Genomic DNA, 23,865 nt, shown 5'->3' with positions numbered 1-23,865 from the left:
CTGGGTGTGGGTGTCTGTGTACGTGCACAATACAGCAGCGCGTGCAGTGTAGCGCAATGATTACGACACTCTGGAGCCAGCCTACCTGAGTCGAGATCCTATGCTTCCATTTCCTTATCTGTCAAGTGGTAATCATAACATTACTACGTCAAAAGGTTATCTCAGGATTGAATAATTCCATTGATACCTTTAACTCCCCTAGAACAGTGACAGGCACAAAGGAAATGTTTAATAAATGTTAGCCTTTATTACATGTTGTGGGCCCTCTACACACCCAACTGCGGGCAAGGCCTATCACTTGTGTTCAATCAACTTGGAACTAATCAGAGAAGAGAGAAGTCAATGTCCTCTTTTCGTGAGCAGTCACCTTTATGACCTCACACTCTTTGCTTAGACAACTGGTCTACTCAGGCAAGGTATGCACTTTCCTTTCACAGATGGTTGTGTGGTAGAGGCAAGAACCCCAAACAGTGATTTTGAGGAACTAAACCATCATCTTGGCTCCTCTGTCCTAATACCTGGATGACCTAAAGCAAGTGCCTTTCACTTTCCAGAACTTTGGCTTTTCCGGCTGTGCAAGAAAAATGAGCTCCTATGAAGCTCAAAACTGCAGAGGGCTTGGCAGCATTTTGCACAGCAGTGATGCAAACACGATTTCTATTTCCCAGTCTGCAAGCCACACCACACATCTCCCGGGCCTTCACTTTCACTTCCAGAAGCGGCACACTCCCCAGACTGGCATGGCTGGAAGGTCTCCAGCGCTGGGAACAGCTATATTTTAATTCGCCCCGCCCACTGTCTTGATGGATTCTTTTTCTCCTCCTCCAGGGACTTTCCTCACTTCCTTCTGTAAACGAAGGAAGAAGCACATGAGCACACTGTATATAAATATGCTTGGGAAAGCTTTCTTCTTCTTCTTCTTCTTCTTCTTCTTCTTTTTTTTCTTAAACCAGATTTGGTTTCTGTTGTAGGCGGTGCATTCCCTAGCCAGGCGGGGCCCAGTGTGTTGTGGAAGGGGGAGGGGAGAGGCCAGGGGGTGGAGTAGGCAGTGATTAATGCACCCACTGTGAGAGCCTGTCTTCTATTTAATGGGGGGTCTCTCTGCCCATGGGGAGTCAGAGCTGTCTCCAGGACCAGCGGGAGCATGGCAGAGAATCTGGGGCTGGGCTTCAGGGAAACAGCCAGCGTGGAAATGCTGCCGGAGGAAGGCAGCTGCACCCCCAAGGCCAGAGCCAGGTTAGCAGCCAAGAGCAGAGCAAGCTGGGCTCTCACCTGCTGCCTGCTGTCACTCCCCATCCTGGCAGGACTTACCACCTACCTGCTTGTGGGCCAGCTCCGGGCCAGAGGAGACGCCTGTGTGTTCCAGGTAAGCAGTCTCTTCCCTGAGCCCTGAGCCAGGGGCCCACTGACCTGCTGCAGGCACCTGGCAGCCGCTGCAGCTGTGGACAGACTCCTTTGACCCACCAAGCTCCCTGCTTCCCCATGCTAAGGAAACACCATGGGAAGGGCAGAGAGGTCCAATCTGGTATTTATCCTCAATGATTCCAGGAGATGAACTGTCCTCTTTATGTTTATATGGGAACAACCTCCAATAACATAGTTTTAGATAATTACAGTCATAGTGTACTATGACTATTTGGGAATATTCCTTTTCTTAAAAAAAAAAAAAACCCTCCTTAAATTATATAACTAACATATGTCATTGAAGAAAGTTAGAAAACACAGATAAGGAAAAGATGATAATTATCATTACCCATAACCACATCGAAGTGACCACTATTGATATTTTGGGGTATAGAATTCTGTATTTTGTAACAAGATGAGATTATTTTGAGTCCCCAAATATGTTATGATTTTATTTATTGTTAGTAAATTCACAGCAGTATGATGATATAGATGATTGCATTATGTTCCTGTATATGATATGTCTGTGCTATAATCTAACCAACCCCCTTTCCTGGGTTTAGAAATATTCTTTTTCAATGCTCCAGAAAGAACCTCTTGCCTTGTTGTCTATCTCTCACACCTTGCTGGGGGCTCAGGGTAGAGGAGCTTAGTCAAAAATGAATGTAAGATGTAGGGAGAACATTGGTGCCAAGTGGGGTGGGTACAGGTCTCAAGGGGAAACTTACAACTCTGGACTAGGAACATCAAAAACCTTAAAGACCAAAGAAAATGTCATTCAAATAATACCCTTTTATATAAAAAAAAAAAATACTCCTGCAAATCTGTCATGACTGATTTCATTTCAGTCAAAGGTATTATATGCCAGAGAAGAAAACAGGCTTTTTAATTGATTTAACTGGAAGTCTGTCTTCTAAGCAATGCTGGCTGGCTTCACAGCAGGAACACCAGGAGAGACCAAACCATGGCTAATATGTAACTCTCATCACCCCCTCAGAGTCAGCAAACAGATCTTGATTCAGGCAGCAGGGTCCACAGCCACATATCATCATTCAGAAGACATAGAAAAACGCAGATAACCTGGAAATGGTGTTCATGTTAGAGAAGAAATTCAAGGCATGAGAAGTCAGGCTGTGACCCCTAAGCCACCTAACCCCCTAAGCTTCCTATGGAGCCAAACCAGAGCATCTTGTCAGTGTTCTGGGATTCTGTCCTTCCTTAGCCAGAAAGAGACAGTTGTCCTGGAATGAGACAGTTGTTCTGGAATGAGGCATTGAGAGACCTCCAAAAACCTGAACTCTCCTGGGATCTGTAAGGAAACAATGCCTCTGCCTAAAATGATGTCTTGAGATCCCCTATTTCGGCAGATGCCAAAGAACACTTTTGTTGATCTAGAAGACCATCGGGCTCTGGAAGCACCTTGGGGCTAGCAACCGTGGGAAGCCGGTCACCAGCCCTTGGTGGCGGAATGCCACGGTCCACAGGGCTGGTAACTTGCTCCATCAGGAAGAGAGCTTGAGATACGAGCTGTCACTACACAGGGAAGCCCACAAGAGAAGGCATGAGTGCCTGCCCTATCATAGGTACTCAAGAAAGAAAAGGCTAATATTGCATTCTGTGATGCTTAAACCAATCTCCCTGGAGAGCAGACATGCAGAGACGGTTAGCGCTGTTGTTTGGCCAGGCTATCCAACTTCTTGGTGCGTCAGAAGAAGAGAAAGGGAAACAGGGGTGAGGCTGGGGCACATGTAGCAATCAGAGTCTTGAAAAGAAACACCCAGCCCATTCAAACAAGAGAGTTTAAAGAAGAATGCTTAAAGGGTTTGGAAAGGTTCAAAGAAGAGTCTCGTTGCCGAAATGCAGAAGAGCTGGAAGCATCGTGAGGTTAGTGACAGCGGGAGGCTGGTCATCACCTCTTGGCCTGAAAGAGCAAAGGGAGGGAGCAGTTTTAGGGGGACCCAGGGAGAATGAAAACATAGGAGAGGTCTGGCTGGAGGCGCTGAGGGCTAAGTGGAACCTGCCTGCTTGCCAGACAGCAGGGAGGGAACAGGAAAAAGGACAGGAGAACTGGTCACTCTCTGCTCCCTGCTTCTCATCCCACTGGCCAGATTGGAAATCAGGCTCAAAAGAGCCAGGAAGCAAGAGCGCCCAGAAGACAGCCTCCCAGGACACAGGGCAGGTCCAAGAAGGGCAAAGAGTGGATCCTACTGGGTTAATGGAGAATAACCAGTTCAGAAAACATGGAAAATAGGATTCAGGAGGGAAAACTAGGTCACCAGGGAGAGCTTCAGTGGGCAGAACTATGTCATGGCTCGTAGACATCTGAGTTTGAATTCCAGCTCACCCACCTCTGGCTGGGTAAGAACAGGAATGTGGTTTCGTTTCTTTGAACTTGTTTCCTTTTCTACCAAAAGAGGATTCACATGTCAACCCTCTGGCAGCACTGATAAGATGAGTGCGGGAATGTAGGGAGACCCACACACCGTTACTGTGATTGCCATCCTCACACTATGCCAGACACCCAGCCGCTACTAGCAACTGGTGTAGGGAATAGCAACAAAGACAGTTACCAAAACTGGTAAAATATACGTATTTTAAACTGGACTCTCCCTTCAGGGGTCATGTAAGGAAAGATTCAAGGTGACAAAATCCTTAACCCAGGTAGGTTTGCAGAGCAGAGATCAAAATCAGATTTGAAAAGATTTATAACCACCTGTAGGGGAAGTGTCCATAAATATGGCATCAGTTGTATACATCCTGGCACCTCCATGCAGGGAAAATCTGCAGTGGCCACTGTTTTTAAAAAAAATGAAACATCTCAGGGCACCTGGCTGACTCAGTCGGTTGAGCCTCTGACTCAGGCCATGGTCTCAAGGTTCGTGGGTTCGAGCCCCGTGTCGGGCGCTGTATTGACAACCCAAAGCCTGGAGCCTGCTTTGGATTCTGGGTCTCCCTCTCTCTCTGCCCCTCCCGCCCCCCTCAAAAATAAATACACATTAAAAAAAATTAAAAAAACAAAATGAGACATCTCTAGATGTAAGGTTGGAGAATTTCTCCAAGATATATCATTAATTGGGAGGGAAAAAAAGGTACCTAATGGTACATAGAATGGGGGACGTTCATTTTCAGGAAATATATGTATTCATATCTATGAATGTTTTTATAAATGTATAGAACCTCTCAGGAAAAGGACAAGAGATTGGTAGCTCTGCCCACATCTAGCTTGGGGAACTGGGTGGTGGGGCAAGAGAGAAGCATTTTTAAACTTATACCCTTTTGGTACAAAATGTATATGTTACATGTAAAACAAAACCCAGAGAGATAGTAAAATGTTTTAGGGTCGTTAGACTCCTGGAAGATGCCAGGTATCTGGGAAAAACTCAGTTTAAATTCTTGCCTAGATACTTCTTAGCCATGTTACCTAACCTCCCTGGGCTTCAGGCTCTTTATGTGTGACATGGGATACTTAGAGATAAACTATTTAAGGTGTCTGGCAGGAGGTGGGAGATTAGCAATTGGTAGCAATTATTATTATTATGACCAGGGAACTTCCTGTTCATGGAAATTACATCAGACAGGGCAACTTCTCCTCCCGCTCTGGAATCACCAGGCCAGAGAGTGGGTTTTGACCCTGGAGGAACTTTCTTGTTCTCTGACGTTTTGTGAGCTATCTCCCTGCCTCCTCCACCCTGGCCTTGTACCCACAACCCACACTCCAATCTGTTCTTTGTCAGCTGCCCTGGACCACAGCCCGGGCTTTCTTGGGGCCCTTAGTGGCCTCGATTGCCCTCAGGCTGGGTCTGTGAGCCCCCACGCTGGCCCACGGGGGCCCTGAGGCCAGGCCTCCATCTTCCCCAGCCACTGCTCTGGCACATACAGGGTCTGTACTCCAGGCATGGCAGAATGTACCATGCTGGCTCAGCCCCAGCCCGGCGCACGGTGGGCACACAGAACTGTGCGAAAAATTGTCAGGGATGTCATTAGCAGCATTGCTTCTTTGGACTGAACCACGGCCCTATCTCTGTCCTTCCCCTCCAGGTCCTCTTCTGGAATCCCCACACACTCTCCCTACTTTCTTCTTGCTTCCTTACAACCTCCCTTCCACCCCTTTCTGAAAACCCCTGCAAGACTCCTAGCCCTTGTTCCCTGCTCGCCTCTCCCCCCCCCACGCCTGCCCCTGAGACACACCCCAGCCCTGGTCTCCATCCAGACCCACAGGACCCCACAGTGATGCCGACTGAGGCCTCAGAGTTGCACAGGTTTGAGGGAATGCCATGGCTCCACCACATTACATCTGTGACCCCTCTAATAACTGATCATGTACCAAACACCATTCTAAGCTTCTTCAAATCTAAGGCTCTGAGAAGAGTAAATGAGATCATGCCTATCAAGCCCTTAGCCTGGGGTCTGGCATGTGTCCATGTATGATACATTTGCTATTATTACTAGATGCATCATCTCAGTTAGTCCTTGAAACCGCACAACAAGGAAAGAAAGTGCTACTGTTATCTCCATTTTAGAGACGATGAAACTGAGGCCTAGAAAATCTAAGCCACGTGACCATTGGGATTCAGATTCACCATATACGTTCCTTCTAAGCACTACACTCTTCTGCCTGTGGTGTAAACGCAGCAAATCATTCACTTCGTGGCATGGTCAGGAGGATTTGACAAGGATTCCCTAAAAAGTACCTGTCACATAGTAAATGCTCAATAAATGCCAATCCCCTCCTTCCTCTGGGGGCTTCTAGCTGTACCAGGCACACAGAAGGCACTCACAAAGGGTTAGCTGGGTAGAGAGAGAGGAAAGGATGCACAAGGTCCCCGGCCTCCCTAAGTCATCCACTCCCTGTCTATAATGTGGGGAGGCAAACACCCTTGTTTTATAGCTCTGAAGTGAGAATTCAGCAAGAGGATGTTGGGAAGCTATTGCCTGATGTTCAACAGACACAATGCCCCTGCTCTCTCCACCTTGAGGGTGAGCCTTCTGTCTCACTCGGGCTGCTTCCTCGTTGGAAATGAGGGCAGTAATGACAATCCCTTTTCAGTGTTGTCTAGAGAAAACAAACAGATGGTTGAGATAAAAGTGCTTTGGAAATTGCAACACACAGAGCATTCAGTGGCTCTGCCTCTCCTGTGGCCTCAGCAAGTCCTGGCAAACCTGGAAGAGAAGCCCAACTCACGCCCAAGGTCAGGTTGTCGGTGTCAGGCAGAGAGACCACAGAAAAGGAGGGGGAACCAGCCACGGTGCAAACCCCAAATAGACACAGCAGCCCCAGAACTGGTGACTCCAGGATCCATTTGTTGACCTGTTGAAATAAACACACACATCACTCCGTGCCCAGCACTGTGAGCTCCTGTGTCCACACCTGACAGACCACACACTGTACAGCTGTAACAGGTCATCTCCAAGCCGGGTCTCCTTAATGAGGCCCAGCCACCCATGGCAGTAACAAGCGTGGGTTTTGAAACATGGGGGAAGTACATTCCTTTCCCTCAAGCCCTTTGCGCAGGAAGAGGCAGAAGTCCAGAAGACAGTTGTAGATGGAGGAGAGGAAGCCTCTTCTGCTGGGAGAAGGAGGAGGCCTTCCAGAGGTCCTAAAGGGTTCAAATTTGCCACTGGTCGTAAAGAGACACAAGGCTAGCTTCTGTGTATCACTGAAGCGATAAAACCAAAAGGAAGTTATGCAGAACCAATAAGATGTACCACAAACTTTAACTGAGCCCAAAGAAAGAAGGAAGATGAATTGGATATCCACTTTATGTGTGTGGTCTTTCTTAGGCATCATGATACTTCTGGGAGGAAAGAATTATTGCCTGCCTTCATGGATGGGGACACTGGGTCTCACTGAGGTTAGGTGACATACCAAAATCAGACCGCTAGGAAACACTAGAGCTGAGATTTCCACATTTGCTTGGCTGCACACACCACATTCTTAGCTGTGAGCCACTCTGAATGTTGTGTGTAAAGCCCTGACCAGTGTGCCTTGGAGGATAATGAATTGAAATAGCCTTGGAATAAAACACTCTCCAGGTTGGATTTATTCCCGTGCAAGTACAGAGAGAAACAAAAGCAAAAGACAAGGAGACAACTGTCTGTATATTTCTCCTAGAAGTCCTGGGAGGATGCTATGGGTCATAGAACGTTTATGTGTTTTTGCAATTGAGGCATTTATGACGGCAAGCAATGGATATCTCTTCCTGTTTATGAGTATACAAGACAGTCAGTATGGGACACAGGAGAAAGGCTAAATGGGTCATTAGTTAAAACACACTCAAGGGATTTTTCTGGGGAAATACCAGTAAGAGAGTCTCAAAGACCATCTATCTTCAGGTTTGATTGTCCATGGTGTATACTCAGCTAATGTTTAGGGGGCTCCTGATACATGCCAGGGTCTGCACTTGGTCTACAAGTTCAGATCCCAGACCCTCCATTTACTCTTTGACGTTTGGCTTACATAGGCTATAAAAAGGTAATGCTGGGGCACCTGGGTGGCTCAGTCAGTTCAGTGTCTGACTTTGGCTCAGGTCATGATCTCATGGTCCGTGAGTTCAAGCCCCGCGTCAGGCTCTGTGCTGACAGCTCAGAACCTGGAGCCTGCTTCAGATTCTGTGTCTCCCTCTCTCTCTGACCCTCCCCCATTCATGCTCTGTCTCTCTCTGTCTCAAAAATAAAAATAAACGTTAAAAAAAATTAAAAAAAAAAAAAGATAATGCCCTGGGGTGCCTGGGTGGCTCAGTCGGTTGAGCATCCAACTTCAGCCCAGGTCATGATCTTACAGTTTGTGAGTTCGAGCTCTGCATTGGGCTCTGCACTGACAGCTCAGAGCCTGGAGCCTGCTTCGGATTCTGTGTCTCCCTCTCTCTCTGCCCCTCCCCTACTCGCACTCTATCTCTCCCTCAAAAATAAATAAACATTTTTAAAAAATCTTTTAAGAAAGGTAATGCCCTTCTTTGAGAATAACTGGAGCGGCAGACAAGAAACACACATAAACACCAATACAGGACCTCACACCCCAGAGCACCCAACTAGATAGTAGTCTTCCTCCATCCTTCTTTCTTCCCTGGTTGGAGTATTAGAGTAATTCCAAATATGCTTATAGCAATAGGTCATGGTTATTTTGTGTCAGGGATTCAGCATACAAAGAAAAAAAAAGTGAGAGAAAGAAAATCAAATGAGGAGGAAAATCCCCTGACCTATAGGAACTAAGGGGTTAAAAGTGCCAGTTTGCTTTGCTTGGGCTCATAAATGCTGGTGGCCACAGGAACCCCACATTCCACTAATACGAATCCCCATGGGCAGACACATTTGCCTTTTCTGCCTCTGACTCCTGGCCAAAACTCACAACCATCAACAAACATTTCTGGAGCCATGACTATGCTGCCAGCAGAGCCTGGGATGAAAACCTTTGGAGGCTCCAGTACTAAAAGATGATGGCCATCCAACTCTTGAATTGTTTTGTATTTAAACAAAAACTCAAAATGTGGCATGTGTTCTAAAATAAAAAAGGTCTCTTTCTTAGTTTTTTGGATTGCAAAACTCAGGCTAAAGTCACTGAAGCTAAACCTTGCTTCATCTCTTGGCTCTATTTTCTTCCTATCTTTCTGACATCTGAGCAACAGCATATTTTGCCCTTTGAATAATCCAGCGGAAGTGCCAGGCACTGTCTGAGGCACCAGGAATCTGGTGGTAAGCGAGAGACAGATGGAGCGAGTCATTGCCCACAGGCAGCTTGAATTGCTCTAGAGAGCAAAAAGCAATTAGCACACAAATAACAATATCACTTCAGGGAGTGATAAATGCTTAGGAAGAGAAAGCAATGGGGTCTTGGTTCTCAGCCAGTGGTGTGAGAAGGCATTTATGAGAGAATAAATCACATTTCCCAGGGATGCTCTTGGACCCTGTGACTATTCAGATTTGGAAGATAATGCTGCACCCCTCAGGAGCTAATGTCTCCTTGGTGCCCCCAGAATAACCCAGAAGCAATGGAGATGAATCGGGCTGGAGGACACTTGGGAATTGTATTGGCCTGGTGTTGTCAGCAGCCATCCTGAGATCTGGCATGGAACCAGCTCAGATGCACAAACCTTTTCCCAAATAAGCTACTAGTTCTTTGTCTCAAATCTTCTCTTCATTCATTCCTGCTTCCCATCACAAAAAGCTTTCTCCCATGATAGAGTCACTCTTAAGAGAAGCAGCAACGGAAGGCTTTAGGTGCTATTCTTGGAAAGAGAGTCCCAGCTGATGTTCTTGGGGACTCTTGGACTGTTGAGGTCTTCAACATCTGCCAACCAGCACTGTCACAGGGTCCAGATGTATAGCGGATTCCAGGCCACTGAAACCCATACACGTCCAACCATATATGAGAATAAACATGTGCCTAGGTTATAGAAATCCAGCAGAGCCCATAAGGAAATGTGTTCACATCACAGATACAGACTAATGGCAGCGAGACTCTGAGCCAAAAGGAATGTTCCAATCTCTTGGCAGAGTGTCTGCTTAGACAAAAATAGGCAGATGTTCAAGGAGATTTCTCAGCAGAGAACTAAATGAAGCAGAAGACCAGCCAGGGAAGTATCATTTTGTACACAAGAGGATGAGACCGCACTCTCCCCAGTTCTCTTTGAGTTCACCTTCAGTTTTCTGCCTCGTCAGAGACAGATTCTTTACCAGCTCTGACAACAGCAAATAAGGAAACAGGCTACAGAATGAGCTCCTTTCTAGGCTGCTTCTCTGCTCCCCCACCCTAGCCCATCGAAGTTATTATGTTGGACAAGTAGTCACATCAATTGGGTTTAGGTCTTCCAAAGCCACTCTACTCACACCCCTATGCTAAATGTATATAATGGGTTCATTTGGCAGCAAAAATCCTTGTAGTTTCCCAGCTGCTCCCATGCTCTGCTGGGCCTCCTTACTCTCCCACAAGCTGTTGGCCTCTTCTGGAATAGCCATTACTTTTTATCACCTGGCTAATACCTGTGGGACCTGTAAGACTCATTTCAGAGGTAATTTCCCCTGATTCCCCCGCTCCTGGGCCAGGTTCCTGTTTTCTGAACTCTGTGCTTCCCCTATTCTCACAGTGCACAGAACTGCTGGTACTTATCCATCCACCTCACCAGGGAGGGAGCTTGTCCGGAAGTGGGAAGGTACAATTGCCTAGGGCTAGGGATTCTGGAATTGATTGGCCTGGTTTAAAATCCTATGTCTCCGCTTTCCAGATGTGGGACATTGAACAAGTTACTTAAGCCCCATTTTCAAATAAGGACATGAATAACATCTACCTTAGGAGACTTTGCAAAGCGGAAGGAGATAATGTGTGTGAAGGGCTAAGCATAGGTCAGTGCCACTAGTCACTCAACAGATGGTGGCTACACTTACTGCATTTCTCAGGCCCTTTGAGTCATTCACTGTGGTTGCCTCTCATGGCTGGAGCACAGAGGACTTGGAGAGGAGTAAAGAGCAGGTAACAAGAATGGGGTGGTCAACTGGAACCTTGAATGCCAAGATAAGTATTTGCGCCTATGTCTTAAAGACCATGGGGAGCCACTGAAGATGTATGAACAGAAATTGTGTCTCAATACAGTGATGCTTTAGAAAGAGCACCCTGAGAGCAAGCAAGGAGGTGATTTCAAGAAGAGGAGAACCAAGATGCAAAAGGACCAGCTAAGAGGCTCACGGGAGAATCCAGGAGAACAGCATGCTAAGGCCTGGAGGGGAGGCATAAATGAGAAAAGCTTCAAAATAGAAGTGGCAGCTTGGGTTTACAGAATAAGAAAGCAGTGAGTTTCAAGCCTGGTAATAGGGGAAGAAGTCATGGTGCCATTAACAGAATTAGGAAGCAGACAATGGAGAAACAATAGATTCAGTCATTCAAAGACAGGATCTCTGTCCTCAAGAAGCCTTCCAGGGGACGTTAGATAGTATGGCTTAGGAATAAAAACAGCCTGGCAGTCTGGGCTCTAATGAGGTCACTGTTATCACAGACCTGCTCAAAGACCTGTTCAGCAATGACACAGCTACACCCACATGACCACATACACGTGTGCAAATAGTACCATGCCACGGACACATGTAGACACACAAAACACATCTGTTCCTACCCTCCCCCACTGCTGGAGCTGTCTTCTGTTACACCCACACGGATGCACAATTCTTCATTCACAAGTACAGTCTCACACACGCACAGATTCTAAGACGTAAAACTGGTTACATGAAGCTCTCTGTCTGTGGGGACTATGTAGCTACAAAAACCCAATCAGAAGACCCTGAGGTGAGTCAATACCATATCAGAAAAGGTTTTCTGGAAACTAAAATGTAAGGACTAAGCCAAGGACTTAGTTTGTTTTGCTCCTGAGCTTTACGTTCACACACATGAGTGGTGATTCCTTCATTTTCCATGCGTTCTTTGCCCTGACTCCTGCATTTTCTGTTTTGATCCTCATCTCAAACCTGGGAGTTATCTGAGGCTAGGGATGTTATTATTCCCATTTTACAAATGAGGACACCAGAGCTCAGAGAGGAAAGATCATATTGTTTGAGATCATATTGTTAATCAGTGTTGACAGCAGGATTCAAATTCGGGTCTGTCTGCCTCCAAATGCCTCCATGTCTTTCACTCCCATGTGGTATCTGAAATGGCTGGCAAACTACGATTGCAAGGATGCAAATTTCTTCATGTATTGCATGGAAAAGGGGGGCTGATGGGAAGGATAATAGAGCCCTTATTTCTTTTTCTAGATCATTTTTAAATTTTTTTTTTCAACATTTATTTATTTTTGGGACAGAGAGAGACAGAGCATGAACGGGGGAGGGGCAGAGAGAGAGGGAGACACAGAACCGGAAACAGGCTCCAGGCTCCGAGCCGTCAGCCCAGAGCCCCACGTGGGGCTCGAACTCACGGACCGCAAGATCGTGACCTGGCTGAAGTCGGACGCTTAACCGACTGCGCCACCCAGGCGCCCCTAGATCATTTTTAAAATTAGTTCCAATTTGGGGGGCGCCTGTGTGGTTCAGTTGGTTAAGCATCCAATGCTTGATTTCAGCTCAGGTCATGATCTCACAGTTCATGATTTCAAGCCCCATATCGGCCTTGCTTGACAGTAAGGAGCCTGCTTGGGATTCTCCTTCTCTCCCTCTCTCTCTACCTTTAGCCCACTCATTCTCTCTCTCTCTTTCTCTCTCTCTCTCAAAATAAAAAAAATAAGCTTTAAAAATTTTAAAAATAGTTCTAGTTTTTAAATCGTGGTGGAAAAAGAAAAGAAAACAAGTGCCACCATTTGTTCAAATGATATAAGCCAAGACAGATGTCACAGTGTCCTAGAACAGAACAGGGAAAGCTCTCAGGACATAACTTCAAAGTTGAGCTTCCAACACAAGCATAGGAGAAAGAAGGTCCTCAGACTGCTAGAGGAGGAAAGGGGGGTGTTGGGCACAAGATTCCCCTCAATCAAGTATTCTCGTTGCTGCATCCCTTATTCCAGAGTGCCCAGGCTAGGTGGCAGCAGCATCTCAACCATGCCCTTGCTATGGGCAGCTGTGGGGTTGGGAGACAAAAGGATTACAGGTGGTCTGAATCATATCTTTCTTTCCCAATAGACTCCAAAAGGGCGAGAGTTTGGACCTTCACATCAGCGAGCTTGTAAGTGTGTTCATATCTGATGCCTTTTCTTGTGGGGAACGGGGCATTATCTAGTAGTTTTGGTATGTAGGAGGTTCAGAGGGATGCAAACCTAGAGGAGAAGTGAGGTTCCTCCCCGGTCATTAAAAAGACAAAATGGTGCTGGGGCCAAGTCCATGGCCTTTGGAGTTGATGGCCTCTGCCTCAGTTTACTCATCTGTAAGAATGGTTAAAATGGTAGCTACCTTGTTGGGTTGGTGTGGATTAAATCAGTAAATTCCTATAAAAGCATTATAACAATGTCCCACCTGCTCCCTATCCCATTTGTTAGGCCATCAATCAATGGATATGGTTAAAGGGGACCTTGCATAAGGTCAGCTTGCTCCCCCTAAAGCAGTAGCAGGGAGGGAAGGGCAATGTGAGTTTACATAAACCATGTGTCAGGAATCATGCTGAGCACTCTCCATTTGTGATAGGAATTGATGAGCCCATCTTAGAAGTGAGAGAAACAGAGTGTTGGACAGGTTAGAAAATTGCCCAAAGTTATGAGCCAAGCTTCATTTGTGTTCGAGACTCTTTGTCCTGAGGCCTCTCTGTCCCTGGAGAAACAAAAACAATCTACAGTGGGCCAAGCTGAGGGAGAGGAATTTTTCTCTCTGGTGGCAGGCACCATGCAACTCCAAAATACTGTCTTCCCTCCAGCCACCCTCTGACAAAGCATCTTTCTCCTTTCCTTACAGATACATCTCCCGGAGCTGGTGGGGATAAGCCAAGGGCACACCTGACAGGTATTTTTCTCCCTGGTGTGTTTTCCAGGAGACCATGCATGGAACATGGGCCCAAGATTTCTTTCAGAGAATTTGCCAAAAGTCATTCTAGGAACTTCAAACCCAAAACCACACACCTTGGTAACAGACCTCTCTCAGTTGAGGGGTTTCAGATGTCTTCCTCCCTTAAGAGGTCCAAAGGCCCAAGACCCTTGGGCATTTTCTTCCAGATTCTATCAGCCCTCTTCCCTTCTGTTCTGTCTCTCTCTTTCATTCACATCCTCAGTCATTCAGAAATGGCTTCCCTCAGAGATTCACCTAATTTTGAATCTGGTCGAAGATGAAAGATCCCCTGAGTGGTTCAACTTATCAAGTCCATCTGTACCCTATTCAGGATGAAGTGATTGGACATTTACATTCAAGGTAGACATTTCCAAAGAATTTTTGTTGATGTGAAGAGATTAAGAGCAGCCTCATGATATCGCCAATATCAGTTTCCCAAGCCTAGTGTCGAAATTGCTGGCATCTGATGCCTGCCGTTGCATATACCTCAAAGACTCCAGAGAAAAGAGCAAGACCATGCACAAATATGTGTTAAAACCCCATTGAAAAATCAGAGAGTTAAAAGCAAACGTACTCTCCTGACCTATAAGAAAATTTGCAACCCACAGGGGGATATCCCTGTGGCCCAAGACATGTATCTTACTGTTTGACCAAGAGGAAAGTATGGTGTGTTCTGAGTGAGGGGTAGGACCAGAGAAATACCAAGTCACCAATTACTTACCACTTGCCTTTAAGAATGGGACAGATTGAACAAACTGAGCAGGATTTTCCTAAGAGCAGAGTGTGGACATATCACCCCTCTTCCTACTGAGTGGGGGACCTGGGGTGGGGGGGGAGAGGTAACTAGGTTCTACTGAGCTCCTAATGTGTACCAGGCACTGTGGTAGGGCATTTTACATCCATGATCTCATTTAATCTTCATTTCAGCCCAATGAGGGGGGACACTGAGGCTCTGACAAGTAAAGTCACTTGTCCCAAGTCACATGCATGACTAGGAAGAGCTGAGATTCGAGTTTGACTCTCAGACCTGCACTGTCTCCATCACAACATACTTCCTCCCCTAGCTCCCACTTGCTGCAAAGTTGACATAGCTAATTGCATACCACTTTAACAAAACTTGCTTTGTCTACAGACTAAACGATTTTTGTCTCTACATCGCCTGAGAGGATTTTTTTAATCTGTTGCATCATCCACATTGGGAATGGAGATGATCAGGAGCAAGTAATAAAAATGCCTTTCACAGAGTTTGCACAGAAGTAACAGAGCTCTCCAGGGGCCATTTAGTGCAGGGGCCAGAGAGATCACATGTGTCCTGAACATGTGTCACTGTGCAAAATAAACCATAGGCCAGTCAGCATCAGAAAAGGGGATTTAGAAACATCCAGGAACCAAGTTTCTAGTCAGCCACCAGGTGTGAAGGTTGCTAATTATTTCCTTAATCATAACCTATCCCTAAGCTGTGGCAGATAGCACATATTGGTGATTGCCAAGGACTTCCAAAGAAGTCATAGGAAATTAAATTCTGTCTTTATTTTCCTAAAAAGTATTCATTTTACTGCAGATTATTTTTATTTGAAATCAATGACTTTCTCCTAACTCATTTTTTTCCTGCTCTACCCATACTTCATAAAAGCTTTCATTTATATGTCCAAGTATATCATGTATACTTGTAAATAATGCAAACATAAGACCATGCAAAAATATATAAGATGGAATAAACTTATTTTTTAATCTGCCAAAATGGAAGACACTAATTTATTTGAGGAAAGAAAATAAGTAACTGTTGAGTACTTGCCATATCCAGCCATCAGGAGAAAAACATCCATGTCTTTTTTGTTCACTTGATCTTCCAAACATGGCAATGAAGGGGCTTTATCTCCAGTTCACAGACAGAAAGTCAAGACTCAGAGAGAAGGGACCTACATCACTGATGAATAACTTCACATGCCATAGAGCCAGAACTGGAACTGACCTCCATGGCCCAAAGTCCCAGCCCCTTCCACTCCACCAGTTGATTATGCCGGCTTATATTTTGGCCTTGTTGGTGTCAGAGAAGCATTTCCAAATGTTCTGGATCTCTCCTTCCAATATGTGCCCTGCATGTTGATTTTTTACTAAACACTGCCTGTGTTTCATGTAACCTTGGACCATGTCATTGCAGGGGAGCTATACAGAACATCAGAGCTCTTCCCATAAGGCCTGCAAGTGTCTCAGGGGTTAAGCTAAAAGGGGTTTTCTTTTACAGAAAGGAGTAAACACAGGTAGAACCAACCAGGTGTAAGGAAGTGGGATGAAGGTTGGCATGTGTCATGTTTTACCCTGAGGGCAGCCTATTCTCAGGAGACACTGTATGCTGGCCCAGGCTGAGTGCAGGGCCAAAGCTCAGGGGCCTGGAGGAAGGAGAGAAGCTTAACCAAAGTTTGGTTAACAAGCAGTATATTCCAATGGATCAGTGGGGACAAAACAGTTCAGCTAATCATTTGTGAGGCAGAGAGTGAGGATTTGGAGGATCTGGAGTCTGGTCTTATCAGAGATACGTAAAGGGAACAACCCACCAGTTTTATCTAAGCCATTTGGAGAAGTGGTTCTTTGCAAGGAGGCTGTTTTCCAAAACACAAAAGAGTGAGATTTCTTATCCTTCACTGTTTTCCAGGATTGCAGGGTTCAGGTAAAGTTCTACATTATCAGGAAAGAAAATTTGGGTGCAGAGAGGCAAAGTAATGTGTCCCTAAAATGCTCCTCTCTGAACAAAAGTATGTCCACTTACATCTCCACCACTCGTTCCTCCTCAAGGAGCTTGTTAGTCATTGGTTTTATTCAATCACTACACTCTGTAAATAATAGGAGGCTCTTTTTGGCAAAGTCCACAAGTTCTGACACAAGCAAATTAAACCTCTTTTGTCTCTGCAGTTGTGAGACAAACTCCCACACAGCCCTTGAAAAATCAGTTCCCGGCTCTGCATTGGGAACATGAACTTGGCTTGGCCTTCATCAAGAACCGGATGAACTATACAAATAAATTCCTGGTGATCCCAGAGTCTGGAGACTACTTTGTTTACTCCCAGGTCACATTCCGAGGGACCACATCTGAGTGTGGTGAAATCCGTCAAGGGAGCCGACTGAACAAGCCAGACTCCATCATCGTAGTAATCACCAAGGTAACAGACAGCTACCCAGAGCCGACCCAGCTCCTAATGGGGACCAAGTCAGTGTGTGAAGTAGGCAGCAACTGGTTCCAGCCCATCTACCTAGGGGCCATGTTCTCCCTACAGGAAGGGGACAAGCTGATGGTGAACGTCAGTGACATCTCTTTGGTGGATTACACAAAAGAAGATAAAACTTTCTTTGGAGCCTTCTTACTATAGGGGCAAGGTGGACATCCTTGGGTGAAGGTCCTCTGCCTCCTAGTTCCTAATTTTCCTCCCTTATATGTAATTATAACAAGGGGTTTTTTGGAGCATTCCACAGAAACAGTGGTTTAGCTATGAAATCTGAAGCCCAAAATTTCATACTTTATATGCCTAACTGATGAAAATCTTAACCAGAAAAAGGCAAAATAGAACAGACATGTGATCTTGGTTGCTTGGAAAAGTGGTGAGTTTCTAAACATTGGAACACCAATCACCAAATGAATGGAGATCTACTCAGAACATTTCCACTCCTTCATACTACACGTTTGTCCCCAGTGGGTCCGATGATTGTGCAATATGATTATGAAATATTTGCTTCAATTCAGTTCAGGAACCATGAACAAAATCCAAAGCCCTAGAAAACATAAATCCTAGAAGCAAAATCCTTCAACGGTTTCCCCAAATATATACTTTAATGCCTTATCTTAAAAAAAAATGAAAAAGGTTGGTATTTCTCATGAACGTTCTCAAAAAAAACAAAAAAAAAAAAAACCACACAACTGTTTTCATGCCATCTATGGCAAATGAGAAAAGCAACCTCTCCTTTTATTATGTACATGGGCATCAAACAAGCAAATATGAGTTCCACATGCATATCAAATACACAACAATAGCATTTACTTAGCACAGTTTTCTTGAGCACCTTTCATGTTCTGGGCACTCCCTTGACCCAGAAGATACTATGAAGAACAAGACAGACTCTACTCAAAACTTGAATGATACCAGTACACAGCTCTTGGTCAAATACCACTCAACGTACTCCAAGGAGTAAATCCAAGGCCTGACACTGGTGCATAAAGTTTCTGGAGCTCTCCTGACTATGTAAGATATCCAGCTGATTAGGTCACTTGGGAAACTTGAAGACAGATTTCTCACCAACTAGACCAACTATGCAACAAGTGTGATGGACACCAAGAGACAGTAGACTTATTCTCTGGGTCTCAAAATCCCGATCACCAAAACTTGACAAGTTCACTTAGATCTGCTTTGAGGTTTGATTCACAATTTGATAGGTGGAGTGTTATATGGTGTTTTTCTCTTTGAATATTCAAGGGATTTAAATATGGGATTAGCTAATCAGCCCAGCCCAGGCTGGAGGAGGAGGGTGGACATTAAGAAAGTCCCTCCTGCACCACAGTGAGCTCCTACCCTCAAATCTGTAGGATTTCCCTGCACTAATATGCCAAGAGTAGGAGAGACCTTTCTGCTCTCTTAGCCTCAATCAACTTGTCTGTTAAGCAGGCATCTACCAGTTTGTCTCCCATGATCAGATGAGCTCGTGGGGATGAAACACATGAACCGCGATCATTCTGTGAAGTCTGAGTATGACACGGGGAGCCACATCCAGCACCTTGGCTCCTGGAATAAATGCTGCCTATTGTAAGAGACCTCATGAATGGGTATAAAATCAAACTTGGCACCAAAATCACTCTTACCCTTGTTGCCAGGAAGCTACAGAGGCACCAATGTGTGTGATGGGGTTTCTAAGCAGGATGATTGGTGTAACAGTACTTGATCAATATTGGTCGAGTTATAATTAAATAAACATTGATTTCTGGTTTCTCAGTTGGGAGACTGAGGTTCTAAAGGCTTCAGTTTCCCACAACTGCCAGCACAGAACCTAAGGCAGCAGAGGGAAGGGTGTGGTCATCTCCACCTGATTCAAAAGAGACTTCATAAAGGAAGTGAAGCCTGAACCAGTCTTAAAAGAGAGTGGGCGGGGACAACAGATGGCCTCAGGGAAAGGGCATCTCAGATGGAGGAATTACCCTTTACTTAAAGCAGAAAGGAAAGGTTTCTCAGTAACTACAAAACCAGCTTGATAAGACAAAGCTCCTTCAACCTACTCCTAGAACAATGTTAGCTGGCAGATTGGGATAATGATATCAATAACTCTAGTCTGGCTCCAGGATCAGAACTCATACCCCATGGAGAAAATAAAATGCCCTGTCTACATTTGCATGAGTGCCGAAGCAATGTGGGGTGCAGGAGAGGATTTGCATGGAAAAGGCCAGAATGGCCAGCTCACCTTCTTCTTCACTAAAAAGAACCCTTGTTACCCAGGCTCTTCAGACCTGCCCACAGTGCCTTAGGGGATCTGGTGGATGTGGAAGTTCATCCAAGAAATAGAAGTTTCCTACTATTCAAAAAGACTTGACCACTTTGGGTCAAAATCCCTGCCACGTATCTATTTTTGCGCCTGTCATAAGCTTGTTTGTCGAAGAGTGTACCATGCTGATGTTTTCACTGTTCAATTTGTTAAATCCCTGTATTTTGTACTGTTCAGAAAGGCCCAGCCGACCATTTCTAGGCGTGAGAATGAGGCGAGAGAATGCATAAGAACATGTGATGGTCTCCTGAAAAGGGTAAATGCGATGCATTCAGAGATTTGCAAGGGAAGAAGGAACATGCTTACGTGCTTTAGAAAATAGTTAATTTAGGAGGAAAATGCTTTGCTGGTTCAATGTGTCTCAAAAGGCTGAATTCAAATCAATTCCACATTTACTGAGTGCCTACTCGCCCTGGACACAAAGAGAAATTATTTTAGTCCCAGACGTGTTCATTCTAACTGCTCAGCACCTCCATTGTCTTTCATTTATATTGGCAGTATTAGCTAATTAATTAGCTAACTTTAGGCACGTGGATATTTTCTCATTAGGAAAATGGGTGCCATCTGATGAAGGATGATCATTAACAAAATGATTTGCGTTTACACTAAGTGTTTGTTTTTTAATAGCTTCTCAAAGAGAGTTTTCTGTTAATAAAAGGGGACACAATGAAGATACCATTTCCTCTGCTAGAATCCATCATTTAGGCCACAAATGGAGAGAGGTTATCATCTGCCAGGCTTGAGTTTGGCCATCAACACCTTTGAAAATATTAGAACTTATGGATGAGGCAGAGGTGCTTTGAAAACCCTGTATGCTTCAGAAAATATAGGATCTATGCTCAGAATGCACGGGATCCCTAGCATTTTGACCCTAGCATGGTTTAGATCTATTTAGCAGAACGGCATTGCTTAAGCTACTAAAATTCCTAAGTGTTTTGACTAAGGTACAATAGGACTTTCACATCCTGAAAAGTGTCTGGTTCAGTTCAATAACAGGGCATACCAGGGCCCTTGGCTCCATTTCAATTTAAGCTACGTCAACCCCAGAGGAAGTTCCACCTCCATGCTCGTCAGTAACCCCTCTGGATCATAAAAGATTAACTAGCTCAGTGTGCACGAGGCGTGTCCTTTGCCAATATTCTCTTGCAGGGTATTTTCCCCAGTCCTTTCCCAATCATGTTCCCATGATTGCGACACTGGGGATTAATTCTTCAGGACAGGATTGTTTGTTATACTCTGCACCTTGCAAAACACATGCAGTAGTTTCTTGCCTCAAGATGCCTTGCTCTCCTAGGGCTTAGAGTCCTGAAATTGTTTTGCCATGTTTAGCAGAATTTATTTTTTTAAGCGTGTGCCACTATCCTGGATATTAACAGCTATTGCATCATTTTGGCAGCTGATCCTGGGGAGGATTCAGTGGACTGACTGTTAACCCCTGAATCCTTTTGCTCTAATGGTGAAAGAGAGTGTGGATCAGAGCAGTCACATCTCTGTCCTGCCCCACGCTGAGAACCATATTTAGAGCTACCCAAGCTCTGAGATGAATTTGCCCCCCACCCCTTCCATTGCCCCATTTTAAGAAGAAAATATCATACCAGCCCAGACAGAAGTTACTTGTTCAGGGTAACACAATGAGTTCATGGCAGATCTAGAGCTAGGTACTGTCTTCCTGAATCATAATCCTGGGCTCATCCAGTTACCCTCTGTTCTTAACAGATAGTGTTTTAATAACTGGAAGAGAAACTGTTGGAAGATGGGAGAAGTGTTACCAAATAACCATGGTTGAGGTGGGGGGCTTCTTCCATGTCTCCTTAGAGGAAAGAGCTAGGGCTAAGAAGTTGCAGTTTACAGGGTCATCATTTCTGGCTGGATACCCAAAGAAACTTTCTACCATAAAAATAGAATGGCCCCGAAGAGTGATTTCTCAGGCCCTGGATACATTCAAGCAAGGGGCTTATCTCAAGGGTTTTGTAGAAGCCTTTCCATCATTGAGGTGGGAGGAAGGATGGAACCAAAGGATGTCTCAGGTCTTTTCCGAATCTATGATTATGTGGCCATTTGTATTTTTTTTTAACGTGGCCATTTTTAAACCAACTTCTGTGTGTTCTATTGGATCCTTAAGAACCTGGCAAGCCATGTCAAGAGTTCAGCGGCTCCCAGCCTACAACTGGCTGCAATTTCCCACTTGTTCAGAGAGTGCCCAACACCAAGTGACTGTTTGATCTTGACCAATAGAGAATGCCATGGCATTGTAGAGCCAAGGGAATCTGCACAGTTTATCTACTCCAAGTTACATCATTTTAATAATGAAGAAATCCAGGCTCAGGAAGGTGACATAAATGGCCCAATGTCAGACGGTAACTGGTAGCAGTGCTGAGCTAGAAGTCATAGCTCCTGACACCCAGCCCACAGCCTTTTCATTTCATCCATGAATCAGTTGTGTTGTGTTGTGTTGTGTTTTGCTTTGCTTTGTTTTGTTTTGAGCAGTCGTCACTTGACACTACTCATCTAAATACTGGAGAGCAAGGCAAGAGAGAACATGACAGGCAAGTCCCACTCACCTGTCGCAAGCCTTCAGGAGGAAGGAGAAACACGATGTGGGGCCAATAAAGCACCTGACCTTAATCAAATGACTTTATTCCCAAAGTCATTGAAACATGTAACTTCCCCCACTTTTGTTCCAGGGGTATACAGATTGAACAGATGTAGGTATTTATGTGGTTTTACTGATAAACCCCATGCACTTTCACTGACTTTATGTTTTATGTTAAAACGTCACAATCCCTAGGTAAAGTGCATATTGTATGTTGTTGGACACGTACTTAACTGGTAAGCATCTTGTGTCTCCGGGCACTCCTGTGCAAATTCTAATCACTGTGAATGATGTGTTGTATGTGTTAATGTATTTAATAGATGTAACTTAATAAATTGGCATTGAAAGCTGCGGAATCTTAATAATTAGATCAATCCTTTTGTTAACCTGTTCGTTTAATTCTCTTGCTAGATTAAGATCTAAGGATAACCTCTTGAGATCTTTAAAATTCATCTAGTGCTCTGTGTACTTGAATGCAAAATGGCAACTGATTTTTTGCAAGTTATGATGAATCTTACAAAAACGGTGAAGTCCCCAGAATGTGCCACTCTGGCCAAATGAGGGGAAGGGAGACAAGGAGGGGATCTACTGAGCTTCTTAGAAGACTCTGTGGTTTAGTGGCATACCCATCAATCCTGAGAAAGAGAAAGAGAAGCCAGAGAGACCTGTGTTAGTGCTTGACAGAGCTAGAATTTGGACCCAGGACTCCCTGACACGGTACCCCACTGCCTCTTACAAAAATATAAATCGGCAAGAATCGAAAGGGTTCAACTCAGCCATCTCTCTCCCAGAGCGTTAGCTGGACTCATCAATATCAGGCTGGGGCCATATTAAATCGCCCTTTCTGTGGGTCAAAAATGGTCACACAGAAATATCTTGTTTCCCGCTAATAGTTGCGTGTAAAATCAGACATGGATTAAGGGAGGATAAGGCTCTCCTCCAAAACTTCAGTCTCAAAATTTCCCTCCCAGGGGGAACCCTGTGGCTGTACGGGTGCCCTTCTGCACTCTTCTCACATTCAGTGGGCACTCACTCCTGGGAGTGAGGAGGACAAAACATTTTTTACACTTAAAGAGAGAAATGAATTATTGGCCCTAACCTTATTAAAAACCAAATAGCTACAAAACTCATACTGGCAGTTCTCCAGATGAGAAAAGTCATCTAATCTAAGCTTACCAAAGACAACATTTTCAATCAGGTCTCAAAAGGACTCTCCATCTCTAGGAACTTGGGAGCAAAAAGATAAAACTAACCGATTGTTACATATTGTGACTACTATCCATGTTTACACTGCTCACACTCACCCCCACATACGTACAATAACAACAACAACAATAATAATAATAACAAAAACAGTGCCCAAGGGTAGAATTGTAGGAAACAGTGCATCCAGAGTCAACAGACCTGTGTTCCAGGCCCACGTATGCCACCTGGCAAATTCCAAGGCCTTGGGCCAATGAACCACTTTATTTCCATGGATCTCAGTTTCTTCCTCTGAGAATCCTGAGCAGAGGTGGACGCAGGGAGCTAAAATCCCTTCCATAAGCGGTTTACAAACAGGTCTCAATAATTCTGTGCTTATAATGCCTGACTCTCCAACAAGCTTCCCTTTTTCGGGAGATAAGAGAGTTTCTCCAAAAGAAAGCAAAATTCCCCCTCATACCTTAAGCTACAAAACTCTCCAGCTGGCATGCAGGGACTTTTCACCCCATCAGTGCAAGACACAGAAAAGTAACTAGACTTGAAATGTAAGGTCTGGAGGGGTGCCTGGGTGGCTCAGTCGGTTAAGCAGCTGACTTCGGCTCAGGTCATGATCTCATGGTTCGTGAGTTCGAGCCCCAAGTCGGGCTCTGTGCTGACAGCTCAGAGCCTGGAGCCTGTTTCGGATTCTGTGTCTCCCT

General features: G+C 44.9%; 1 protein-coding gene across 1 annotated transcript; it reads left to right on the top strand.

The window, feature by feature from the left end:
• The first annotated feature begins 510 nt into the window (after window positions 1–510).
• Window positions 511–22,315, top strand: TNFSF15 (TNF superfamily member 15). The gene is made up of 4 exons (XM_043565354.1): window positions 511–1,366; window positions 13,000–13,042; window positions 13,762–13,809; window positions 16,762–22,315. The coding sequence occupies exons 1-4, from the start codon at window positions 1,145–1,147 to the stop codon at window positions 17,214–17,216; spliced, it is 768 nt and encodes a 255-aa protein (XP_043421289.1). The 5' UTR covers window positions 511–1,144; the 3' UTR covers window positions 17,217–22,315.
• Window positions 22,316–23,865: the final 1,550 nt, after the last annotated feature.

The sequence above is a fragment of the Prionailurus bengalensis genome, chromosome D4, assembly GCF_016509475.1.
Source record: "Prionailurus bengalensis isolate Pbe53 chromosome D4, Fcat_Pben_1.1_paternal_pri, whole genome shotgun sequence".
Classification (NCBI taxonomy): domain Eukaryota; kingdom Metazoa; phylum Chordata; class Mammalia; order Carnivora; family Felidae; genus Prionailurus; species Prionailurus bengalensis.
The sequence above is the reverse complement of the archived record's forward strand: the minus strand, read 5'-3'. Positions and strand labels throughout refer to the sequence as shown.

What these genes read in the sequence shown, in the direction of transcription:
- TNFSF15 (XM_043565354.1), top strand. Translation starts at nt 1,145, where the DNA reads ATGGCAGAGAATCTGGGGCTGGGCTTCAGGGAAACAGCCAGCGTGGAA. An exon ending in ACCTTCACATCAGCGAGCTT is followed by an intron (nt 13,043 to 13,761) that starts GTAAGTGTGTTC and finishes CTTTCCTTACAG; the next exon opens with ATACATCTCCCGGAGCTGGT. An exon ending in GCCAAGGGCACACCTGACAG is followed by an intron (nt 13,810 to 16,761) that starts GTATTTTTCTCC and finishes TTGTCTCTGCAG; the next exon opens with TTGTGAGACAAACTCCCACA.